Below are 12,534 nucleotides of genomic sequence, written 5' to 3' on the forward strand. Positions count from 1 at the left end.
AGGGGTCAGAGATAAGAAGTCAAGAGTCTTGACGGAAGAAGCCTTTTGGTTAGGGAGAGTGCCCTGTCAGATTCATCCGCACACTATTTTTCAGCCAATGACATGAGATATTCACCAGGGTTATTTGATGTCGTTACCAGGTGGTTTTTAAACATCTGAGGAGGAATACGCCAAAATAAAGAAACAAAGCATTTCATCCTCTGCATGGCTTCGTCATTGGCAAACTCAGAATTATAGTCACCATTCTTCTTCTGTTGCTAATATAAAACGTTCAGTTGGTGGTATATGACCTGGCAGTAGCTAGAGTTGTACTGCAGCTGAATATGAATGACCCTTTTCATTCTGGCCCCATCTCAAATAACACTCTCACAGCAGTCAGACTCTCTAGCCTTCTCCCCACAATGTGTGCCTGCCTTGCTGGTGAGATGAGAGCCAAGGGAGGCTCTGCAGTGCTGTGTGAATCATAAGTTCTGAATGGAGAGTCTGTCTGACTGGGAGAGTCACTCCGGGAGCCGGTGGAGACTTGATCAGCGCTAACGGGCAGGACCAGGCAACCAGGTAGTGACAGGGCATCAAGTCTCCACCGGGGGGGGGGAGAAGGGGGGGCAGAGAGCCCCGGGAGAAGGCTAGAGAGTCTGACTGCTGTGAGAGTGTTATTTGAGACGGGCCAGAATGAAAAGGGTCATTCATATTCAGCTGCAGTACAACTCTAGCTACTGCCAGGTCATATACCACCAACTGAACGTTTTATATTAGCAACAGAAGAATGGTGACTATAATTCTGAGGTTGCCGGTCAGAGGGGTGTGACCTCTGACCTCATCCAAGTGTTTTGAAGCGAGAGGATGTAAGGAATCAAGGAAATACAATTGAGATTCACCCATTGAGGGTCTGAACTGGAGGCAAAACATACACAACTAACTATTACAGGACAGGCTACTGTTCTATTCTGGTGGGGGACGACAGAACCGCTTTGTCCTTGCTCTGCTTCACTGCTATTTCAAACTGGACATGGGATGGGAGGAAGTGAGTCATTCGGAGGTGACATTGAGGCCGGGGATTCAATCCGATTACGCCAATGCAGCTTTTAAAGGAAACTATTGGATTGAATCCTGGCCTGACTTGATTGAGCCCTCATTCTAGAAACAAACAGGTAAGGCTGATTACAGGCATCATAATTATTTTTTATTCCTTCCATCGGCTGTGGATGGGAACCACAACAATTCACCAGGACATCAACATCACAGCAGAATGTCCAGACCAAATATATATAAATATATATATATTTAAGCAATAAGGCCAGATGAGGTGTGGTATATGGCCAATATACCACAAACCCTAGAGGTGCCTTATTGCTATTATAAACTGGTTACCAACGTAATTAGAGCAGTAAAAACAAATGTTTTGTCATATGTGTTCTAATTCTATTCCCAGACGGTGTTCACTGGAAACTGTGTAACCATGAGCAACATACTTCACAAATCCTTCCAAACATCCTCCCGATAGAAAACAACATTGTTCAAAAAATTCCTTGGTTCCCGGAACATAATCTTTTGACAGTTACACGATGAGGAAAACCATCCGGCAAAACGATTTGTCTCTTGTTCAAAGTGCAGACATAAGAGAGTTCTAACATTTCACTCACACACAAGCTTTCCTGTCGTAAAACTAAACTAAAACTTGACTGACAACAATCCATGTTGATATGGTGTGGAGAAAGCTGTCTGCGTTCAACAGTCCACAAAAATGTCATGAAACCCTCTCCTGTATACTTCATAACAAAAATCACAAAACGGCATAAACCACAGTACAATTGGCATAATTTAGTACAGTAGTCATTATTATTCACAGTGTTAAAATACACCATAATTCCCATACCATAAGGGCCCATTTCCCAGACACAGATTAAGCCTAGTCTTGGACAAAAAAAAATAAAAAAATGGGAGAATCTCAATTGAGAATCTTTTTTAGTCCTGGACTTAGCTTAATCTGCGTCTGGTAAACTGGCCATAAAAGTTTTACACCTCACAGCTCAATGAACATTTACTTCCATACATTCTATGACATGAAGAAATATAATACGAGGAACAGGTCAATTCAGATTAAAAGGAGTTTCTTATGCGCTCTGAGATAACGTGCTTGGCACCTCAGATCTGTAAACAATTAATAGTAATAACCAGCTTCCTAACGTGAATTTAAATCATCTTTAAAAAGGCTTAAAAAGATAAAGACTTGAGTGCAGAGAGAGTTTAGAGACAAGCACTCAATAAAGTACCAGCAATTAGAAAAGCCCAATCACAAAAAAAATAATACATAAATCACATCTTTACTGTGAACAGAGCTTTGGCGGGCCAAATATAATCACTCGTGGGCCGGTTTTAGCACATGGGCCGCCAGTTTCAGAGCCCTGGCATAGGGCCTATTAGTTATGGTTTTGGTCTCGCCCTGTGTCGCCCTGTGTCCTTACAGGTAGATAACGTGTTCCTTGGTTGGTTTGCTTGCTATGTCTTTGGGGAAGGGTGGAGGGGGAGGTGGAGGTTCGGGTGGAGGGACGTGGCTCTGGTTATTACTCCTCATGCTGCTGCTGGACGACAGGGTCTGGGAGGGCTTAGCGTTGGACAGGGGCTCTGGAGGACTGAAGAAACAATCTGAAGAGGCATAACAACATACGGTTAAACTTAATCATTGTGTGTGTTAATTTAGTTCCTGAGATGTTAAAACAGTAAAAAAAATCTGACGATATGTATCTGGAACTCCCAAGGTTTTCGTCTTAGATGATTGGTAGGTCCAGTGAGAGCTGTTACCTGATTGGTAGAATCAGCGAGGGCTCTTACCTGATTGGTAGAATCAGCAAGGGCTCTTACCTGATTGGTAGAATCAGCAAGGGCTCTTACCTGATTGGTAGAATCAGCAAGGGCTCTTACCTGATTGGTAGAATCAGCAAGGGCTCTTACCTGATTGGTAGAATCAGCAAGGGCTCTTACCTGATTGGTAGAATCAGTGAGGGCTCTTACCTGATTGGTAGTATCAGTAAGGGGTTTTACCTGATGTGGTTTCTGTGAGGGCTCTTACCTAATTGGTAGTTTCTCTGTGGGCTCACAGTCTTCTTCCCTCTCAGACTCTGGCTCTCATTTCCTGTCACTCTGATCGGCACCACCTGAGACATTTCTATGGACGCTGCAGGAGGAAAGACAACAATGCATCAGAACTATGGAGATCAGTGGAGGCTGCTGAGAGGAGGACGGCTCATAATAATGTCTGGAACAGAGCAAATGGAATGTAACATATAGAAACAATGTGTTTGATACCATTCCAGTGATCCCACTCCAGCCATTACCACAAACCCATCCTCCCAATTTAGGTGCCACCAACCTCCTGTGGTGGAGATATACGCCCACTGCTTTAACAGATCATAGAAAATATCAATATGGGGTAAATGTTATGATTTCCCCTAGCACAGTTGAGGTCAAGAGGAAAGAGTAGGACTTCACAACAAGTGCCTCAGTACATGACAAATAAACGGAAGGTTTGAGATTATAGGAGTGCCGTGTACAGTTCTGACCTGCGCCGTGTACTACTGAGCCGTGTTCTATTCTGTTCTGACCTGCGCCGTGTTCTATTCTGTTCTGACCTGCGCCGTGTTCTATTCTGTTCTGACCTGCGCCGTGTTCTGACCTGCGCCGTGTTCTATTCTGTTCTGACCTGCGCCGTGTTCTGACCTGCGCCGTGTTCTATTCTGTTCTGACCTGCGCCGTGTTCTATTCTGTTCTGACCTGCGCCGTGTTCTGACCTGCGCCATGTTCTATTCTGTTCTGACCTGCGCCGTGTTCTATTCTGTTCTGACCTGCGCCGTGTTCTGACCTGCGCCGTGTTCTATTCTGTTCTGACCTGCGCCGTGTTCTGACCTGCGCCGTGTTCTATTCTGTTCTGACCTGCGCCGTGTTCTATTCTGTTCTGACCTGCGCCGTGTTCTGACCTGCGCCGTGTTCTATTCTGTTCTGACCTGCGCCGTGTTCTATTCTGTTCTGACCTGCGCCGTGTTCTGACCTGCGCCGTGTTCTATTCTGTTCTGACCTGCGCCGTGTTCTGACCTGCGCCGTGCTCTACTGAGCCGTGTTCTACTGAGCCGTGTTCTACTGAGCCGTGTTCTACTGAGCCGTGTTCTACTGAGCCGTGTTCTACTGAGCCGTGTTCTGACCTGCGCTGTGATTGCGCTTGTGGTGGGACCTCTTCTTACTGCTCTTCTCCTTGCCCTTGTTGCCGAGGACAGCCAGCTTGGTGGGTATCTGCTGTTGCACGGCCCCTGGTTTGTGAACCACCTGGTTGGTTGTGCTGATCAGGTGGATGGGGAACTCCGTTTTAGCGGGCCCGGGGCTGATGCTCTCCCTGCGAGGGGGCACCTAAGATACGATAACGTAAAGTTATGAATATAACTGTAAATGAACTACTGGAAAATGAGTTACAACACACAGCTATGGAGATCTAACTGGCAAGAGTGTTGTACCGAGTGCACCGAATGGGAACTTTACTGTCCATTTACATGGAAATTCAGCATGCAAAATACACAATATCAATACACTATTGAACAACACGTACAATAGAAAAACACTGGGAAGTGAGCACACATTCACGTAGTTTTTACATTTTACATTTTTACATTTTAGTCATTTAGCAGACGCTCTTATCCAGAGCGACTTACAGTAGTGAATGCATACATTTCATACATTTTTTTTTTCTGTGCTGGCCCCCCGTGGGAAACGAACCCACAACCCTGGTGTTGCAAACACCATGCTCTACCAACTGAGCTACAGGGAAGGCCGTTGGTTAGGGTTGACAAATACTGGTAACTTGACAAAGTACTATTTCCTGATTCCAGGAATCCTCTAACTGGGATTTCTAGAAAACCATGGTAGGTACAGTGCATTTGGAAAGTATTCAGACCCCTCGACTTTTTCCACATTTTGTTACGTTACAGCCTTATTCTAAAATGGATTCAATCTATTTTTCCCCTCATCAATCTACACACAATAGCCCATAATGACAAAGCAAAAACAGGTTTTTAGAAATTTGTGCAAATTTATAACAAATAAAAAACTGAAATACCTTATTTACATAAGTTTTCAGACCCTTTGCTATGATACTCGAAATTGAGCTCAGGTGCATCCTGTTTCCATTGATCATCCTTGAGATGTTTCTACAACTTGATTGGAGTCCACCTGTGGTAAATTCAATTGATTGGGCATGCTTTAGAAAGGCACACACCTGTCTATATAAGGTCCCACAGTTGACGGTGCATGTCAGAGCAAAAACCAAGCCATGAGGTCGAAGGAATTGTTGAAGGTCCCCAAGAACACAGTGGCCTCCATCATTAAATGGAAGAAGTTTGGAACCACCAAGACTCTTCCTAGAGCTGGCTGCCCGGCCAAACTAAGCAATCGGGGGAGAAAGGCCCTGGTCCCGATGGTCACTCTGACAGAGATCCAGAGTTCCTCTGCGGAGATGGGAGAACCTTCCAGAAGGAAAACCATATGTACAGCACCCCACCAATTAGGCCTTTATGGTTCAATGGCCAGACGGAAGCCACTCCTCAGTAAAAGGCACGTGACAGCCCGCTTGGAGTTTGTCAAAAGGCACCTAAAGGATTCTCATACAATGGGAAACCAGATTTTATGGTCTGATGAAACCAAGATTGAACTTTAGGAGGAAACCTGGCACCAACCCTACGGTGAAGCATGGTGGTGGCAGCATCATGCTGTGGGGATGTTTTTCAGCAGCAGGGACTGGGAGACTAGTCAGGATCAAGGGAAAGATGAACAGAGCAAAGTACAGAGATCCTTGATGAAAACCTGCTCCAGAGCACTCAGGACCTCAGACTGGGGTGAAGGTTCACCTTTTAACAGGACAACGACCCTAAGCACACAACCAAGACAACGCAAGAGTGGGTTCGGGACAAGTCTCTGAATGTCCTTGAGTGGCCTAGCCAGAGCCCGGACTTGAACCCGATCATACATCTCTGGAGAAACCTGAAAATAGCTGTGCAGCGACACTCCCCATCCAACCTGACAGAGCTTGAGAGGATCTGCAGAGAAGAATGAGTGGAACTCCGCAAATACAGGTGTGCCAATAAAGTACTGAGTACAGGGTCTCAACACTTATGTAAATGTGATATTTCAGTTGAATTTGTTATAAAATTTGCTAAAATTTCTAAAAACCTATTTTTGCTTTGTCATTATGGGGTAATGTGTGTAGATTGATGAGGGGAAAAAACTATGTATTCAATTTTAGAATAAGGCTATCATGTAAAAAAAATGTGGAAGAAGTCAAGGGGTCTGAATACTTTCTGAAGGCACTGTCCTATTACGTCCTGTGTGACTCACCTCTGGGGGCTGCTCCAGGAAAATGTTGGTGGCTACAGAGAGGCTGGGGGGAACGAGGACCTTGGGGATCTGGATCACCTCTCTTCCCTTCATCCAATCAGCCGTCAGGTCCCTTCGGAAGGACTGGGAGAAGGGAGGATCCCCTCGGAAGGACTGGGAGAAGGGAGGATCCCCTCGGAAGGACTGGGAGAAGGGGAGAGCCTGAGGAGAAGAGTAGAATGTCCGGATGATGTAAACATCTACAAATACATCAACAACAGCTCCTCACACTGTTGGTCCTCAGTTCTTAACGACCACACCACATCCCCACCTGCTGAGCTTTGAAGTTAAAACTCCCAGGGTTGGTGATGGTCTTGTTCTGCTTCAACTTCATCTGTGTATCGAGGTGTTCCTTCTGTTTTTCCACCGTCCTCATTGACTCCCTCAGCCTCTCCAGATCCTGTTGGTACGTTACATGACAAAGGGAAATTAATTTAAATAAACCATTTTGTCACATACACCGGATAAGTGCAGTGAAATGTGTTGTTTTACAGGGTCAGCCATAGTAGTTCGGCGCCCCTGAAGCAAATTAGGGATAAGTGCCTTGCTCAAGGGCACTGACAGATTTTTCACCATGTCGACTCGAGTATTCGAACCAGCAACCTTTCGGTTACTTGTCCACTGCTCTGACTGCTAGGCTACCTGCCACTGTCAGCAACATACCACCCTACATCTGATTACTGGCTTGCCTCTGAAGCTATGCAGGGTTGGTCCTGGTCGGTCCCTGCATGGGAGACCAGATGCTGCTGGAAGTGGTGTTGGAGGGCAGGTAGGGGTCACTCTTCCCTCTGGTCTTCTTACAGTCTACTATCCATACATTTTGTCAGTCACCGTGCACTCCTTATAAATATCTCAGTCTTAATGAAGAGCTTGGTGTGTTCAGTTAAAACCAGATCTGGAATTGAGGGGTTATGTGAGGGTACAGTATGTGAGGGTATTGTGGCTGTTGTTAAAGGAAATGGCTGAAAGCATAGGCCCCTTTGTTAGTCTAAGATGTATTTTTTAGAGACCTGATTATATAACAACGCTTTAGTTCACAATTTTCCCGAGCGGCAAAGACCCTGGTTCCATTCCAGGCTGTATCACAGCAGTCTAAGACCCTGGTTCCATTCCAGGCTGTATCGCAGCGGTCTAAGACCCTGGTTCCATTCCAGGCTGTATCGCAGCGGTCTAAGACCCTGGTTCCATTCCAGGCTGTATCGCAGCGGTCTAAGACCCTGGTTCCATTCCAGGCTGTCTCACAGCGGTCTAAGACACTGGTTCCATTCCAGACTATATCACAGCAGTCTAAGACCCTGCTTCCATTCCAGACTGTATCACAGCGCTCTAAGACCCTGGTTCCATTCCAGGCTGTATCACAGCGGTCTAAGACCCTGGTTCCATTCCAGACTGTATCACAGCGGTCTAAGACCCTGGTTCCATTCCAGGCTGTATCACAGCAGTCTAAGACACTACAGACACCCTGGTTCCATTCCATCTCAGTGCTAGAGGCGTCACTACAGACACCCTGGTTTGAATCTAGCCTGTATCACAACCGCCCGTGATTGGGAGTCCCATAGGGTGGCGCACAATTGGCCCAGCATCAGGGTTTGGCCGGTGTAGGCCGTCATTGTAAATAAGAATTTGTTCTTAACTGACTTGCCTAGTTAAATAAAGGTTAAATATATATTTTTTCAAATGCTTCACGCTTGAAACAAGCTGTTCAATGCTGGGGAAAGACGTGACTCCGATGCATTTGGGATATTTTTGGTTTGTCTCTATCACATTCAGAGTCTGCGCTACAACCTTCTACAGCTGAGGAGACAAAACATGTACTTTGCTTGGGAAGTAATGTGTGATTCTGCCACTATCAATTGACATTCAATATTTCAACACACTATTAAACAACATATTAACTCTAAATCAGTCAGGAGCAAGCCAGGTAGCCTAAGAAGGAACAAACAAATGTATTATTTAGGCTATATTGTTATTATTATTATTATTTCAAGGCAATTTAAGAAATCCATTGTGAAGCATTTGAGACACACTAGAAGCTAGCAGGAGCGCTCAGCATTTCAACAACATGCCTATACATTTATTTATATGATGAAATACTACATTTAAAAAATACTTTGAATGAAATAATAATTAAATAAAAAATGTCTTATTAGGCTATACAGTCAGTAATTCTACAGTGCCTTTTTGAATTCCCTTTTAAAAACACGAGTTTGGCCAGTCTCTGGTTTGAGGATCATGTGGTGAGCTATGCATGCCTAGTTTGTTCAATTTAGCCTAGCAGATGCTCTTATTTTTCCCTGCCCTAATCACAGCCAACACACATCTATTTTGTAACAACAGTATCATGGAACAAATTATAAAATGATAGTTTTGCATATGAAAAAAAAGTTACAAGTGTGTATACTGGCCTACCTGATGATACGCGGCTGCTGTTTTAAAACAACTAATGGCTTTTTCTGAAATTCATTGATGATCAGATACTTCAGTCGTAACTGGTTCTGTTCCGATATATTTTTACACTTGATAGACAACTTTATCACGGTTAGACTCTTCTCTTTTTATTTTAACAAGATGTATCTGGCACTGCAGCGTGTGAGCATTCGTTATCATGCTCTGTTGTGGTATTAAATTAGATTCTGCTCGTCTCCAGTCACGTAGAAATGACATTGCATGAAATGCTTTTATAAAAAAGGTTCATTTTTCTTGGCCTGCAAATATGATAGATTCATTTAGTGCTTTATTATAATGGATATCTCTTCACCCCTACTCTTGTCGGCGGTAGTCTGTGAATTGATAACCTTCTGGCTACTTTGCCATGTAACGCTTACAAAACCAAGAACAGTTTCTAAAACGGAATATCTAAGACTCTGGTCTATCCTAGGAGTGAGGGTAAATGGTTGGCATGTTCTCTGCCATCCACTTTATGTTTTAATTATTATTTTGGGTATAGGGGAGGATCACTTTTTTAAGCGTTCAGGGAGGGTAAAAATATATTTTCACTGAAGGGAGGGCCATCCATTTTCATTTCAGAGAGGTCAGATTTTCTCCTGTATATTATTATATTGTAATAAAACGAAGCAGCAACCTGTTGGTACGTCTCTCTCTGTCTCTCCAGCTCTTCTCTCTCCGCCTCTAGTTTCTCCTCCAGTCTCCTACACTCCTCCTCTCTCCGTCTTAGCTCCGCCTCTAGGACCTCCGCCTGCAGCCGGTGACGCTCCCGCTCCTTCTCCCAGCGAGCCTGGGGATAGAGATGGAGAGATGAGATGGAGAGATGAGAGAGATGAGATGGATGAAAGATGAGATGGATGAAAGATGAGATGGAGAGATGGAGAGAGATGAGATGGATGAAAGATGAGATGGAGAGATGGAGAGAGATGAGATGGAGAGAGATGGAGATGAGATGGAGAGAGATGAGATGGAGAGATGGAGAGATGGAGATGAGATGGGGAGAGATGGAGATGAGATGGGGAGAGATGGAGATGAGATGGGGAGAGAGAGAGAGAGATGAGATGGAAAGAGAGAGAGAGAGATGAGATGGAAAGAGAGAGAGAGAGAGATGAGATGAGATGGGGAGAGAGAGAGAGATGAGATGGAAAGAGAGAGAGGGAGAGATGAGATGGAGAGAAGGATGAGATGGAGAGAGATGAGATGGAGAGAGAGATGAGATGGGAGAGAGAGATGAGATGGAGAGAGAGAGATGAGATGGAGAGAGAGAGATGAGATGGAGAGAGAGAGATGAGATGGAGAGAGAGAGATGAGATGGAGAGAGAGATGAGATGGAGAGAGAGATGAGATGGAGAGAGAGATGAGATGGAGAGAGAGATGAGATGGGAGAGAGATGAGATGGGAGAGAGATGAGATGGGAGAGAGAGAGATGAGATGGGAGAGAGAGAGATGAGATGGGAGAGAGAGAGATGAGATGGGAGAGAGAGAGATGAGATGGGAGAGAGAGAGATGAGATGGGAGAGAGAGAGAGATGAGATGGAGAGATGAGATGGAGAGATAGATGTACTCTTCCAGAGACATGAGATAGGTCCACTACATCGGGGGTATTCAACTCCTAACTTATGAGGTCCGGAACCTGCTGGTTTTCTGTTCTACCAGATAATGAATTGCACCCACCTGGTGTCCTAGGGCTAAATCAGTCCCTGATTAGAGGGGAACAATGAAAAAAACAGTGGATCTGACTTCGAGGTCCAGAGTTGAATTAGAATTTCCCTACCACAATAAACTGTATTGTACCTGGTTTTGGCGGTGCTGTGTCTGCAGCTTGTGGAAGTTGGCCACCTCTTCTCTCTGTTTCTCCAGGTTACGTTGTTTCTCCTGCTCCAGGAGCATGTTGCCTCGGTTGCGACCCGGACGCTCACGCTCCAAAAGAGAGGCACGCTGGAGCTCAATGTGGCTGTCCTGCTGGGAGACGATGGCCTACGGAGAGGGACAGGGGACATACTTAACACCAGGAGGCAGAGGGCATATGATGCAAACTCATCATACTGGCTGTATTTCTTCCTGCTTGAACGTGAATAGCTCAGATACACATGAAAACATGAAATGACCCTGGGAATCGATAGAACATAGCTCAGAGATGCACAAATATGAAGTAACATTCAAAATGGGTGAATCCTTCCTTTAACACCAGCAAGGGGCAGTAAACAAACTTAACACCAGTGATGGACAGGGTACAAACTTCAGACTAGGGAGTGGCAGGGGACACATTTAAAACTGAATCTAATGGTTAAGATAAGACAGGACGAACCTACAACTGTGTTTGTAGCATGTAAAGAATATATACACTGAGTATACCAAACATTTGAAACACCTTCCTAATATTGAGTTGCACCCCCCCTTTGCCCTCAGAACAGCCTCAATTCGTTGGGTCATGGACTCCACAAGGTGTCGAAAGCATTCCACAGGGATGCTGGTCCATGTTGAGGCAAGTTGGCTGGATGTCCTTTGGGTGGTGGACCATTCATGATACACACGGGAAACTGTTGAGCGTGAAAAACACAGCAGCCATGCAGTTCTTGACACAAACCGGTGTGCCAGGCACCTACTACCATACTACTACTATACTACTACTATACCCTGTTCAAAGACACTAATATTTTGTCTTGCACATTCACCCTCAATGACACACATACATAATCCCTGTCTCAATTGTCTCAAGGCTTAAAAATCCTTCTTTAACCCGTCTCCTCCCCTTCATCTACACTGATTGAAGTGGATTTAACAAGTGACATCAATAAGGGATCCTAGCTTTCACCTGGATTCACCTGGTCAGTCTATGCCATGGAAAGAGCAGGTGTTCTTAATGTTTTGTCCACTCAGTGTGTGTCTTACCTGCAGACCGTAGAGCCTATGTGAGAGCATCAGCACGGCGTAAAAGAACTGGGGAGAGAAATAAGGTTGAGACAAGAAAAACTATTGACTTCAGATATTCAGGAGACTAAACATCAAGATATTGTATGTTCAGATTGAGAGTAATCTAGTAACACTTAACTTGACTTCAGGGAAGGATGGATATGGGCATGGAGAACTACAGTATGATTCTGGTGCCTCATCAGCTTGTAATCACTAAACCATGAATCAGACCAACTAAAAACTAGTCCACACCTCCCTTCCTCTCTGAGGAGAAAACAAGAGCACACTTGCGAGGAGATTGGGAGTAGAGAATGGGATAGCCAGTCACTCACCGACAGTTCCAGGCTCTCCGATTGGTCGAGGTCCTGTAGCTGGGGGTCAGAGTTTGAACGTTGAGGTCGTCCCTCCACATCTGGAAAACATTATGTTGAACTGTGTTCAAAAGATAACACTGGATTTGTGAGATATGAGGAACGATAGGACCAGATATGGACAGTGGTAGAGGAACGATAGGACCAGATATGGGTATAATAGTCCATCTGTATTGGTATAATAGTCCATCTGTATGGGTATACAGTGAGGGAATAAAGCATGCTGATTTTGTACATTTGCCCACTGACAAAGAAATGATCAGTCTATAATTTTAATTGTAGGTTTATTTGAACAGTGAGAGACAGAATAACAACAACAAAAATCCAGAAAAAACGCATGTCAAAAATGTTATTAATTGATTTGCATTTTATTGAGGGAATTAAGTATTTG

At 44.6% G+C, this 12,534-nt stretch overlaps 1 protein-coding gene across 3 annotated transcripts in view; it reads right to left on the minus strand.

The window, feature by feature from the left end:
• Window positions 1–1,161: 1,161 nt before the first annotated feature.
• Window positions 1,162–12,534, minus strand: part of LOC106569603 (rho guanine nucleotide exchange factor 18) — a 38,144-nt gene continuing 26,771 nt past the window's right edge. For 2 of the 3 annotated variants that reach the window (XM_014141128.3, XM_014141127.3), the window contains exons 14-22: window positions 12,105–12,184; window positions 11,752–11,799; window positions 10,654–10,836; window positions 9,497–9,649; window positions 6,686–6,814; window positions 6,376–6,576; window positions 4,197–4,398; window positions 3,071–3,175; window positions 1,162–2,646 (exon numbers count right to left, since the gene is read on the minus strand). In XM_014141128.3, coding sequence (XP_013996603.1) covers window positions 2,462–2,646; window positions 3,071–3,175; window positions 4,197–4,398; window positions 6,376–6,576; window positions 6,686–6,814; window positions 9,497–9,649; window positions 10,654–10,836; window positions 11,752–11,799; window positions 12,105–12,184 — 1,286 coding nt within the window. In that variant the 3' untranslated portion in view covers window positions 1,162–2,461. The remainder of the gene's footprint in view (window positions 2,647–3,070; window positions 3,176–4,196; window positions 4,399–6,375; window positions 6,577–6,685; window positions 6,815–9,496; window positions 9,650–10,653; window positions 10,837–11,751; window positions 11,800–12,104; window positions 12,185–12,534) is intronic. The other variant, XM_014141130.3, reaches the window with a different exon arrangement.

The sequence above is a fragment of the Salmo salar genome, chromosome 14, assembly GCF_965601325.2.
Source record: "Salmo salar chromosome 14, fSalSal1, whole genome shotgun sequence".
Lineage (NCBI taxonomy): Eukaryota > Metazoa > Chordata > Actinopteri > Salmoniformes > Salmonidae > Salmo > Salmo salar.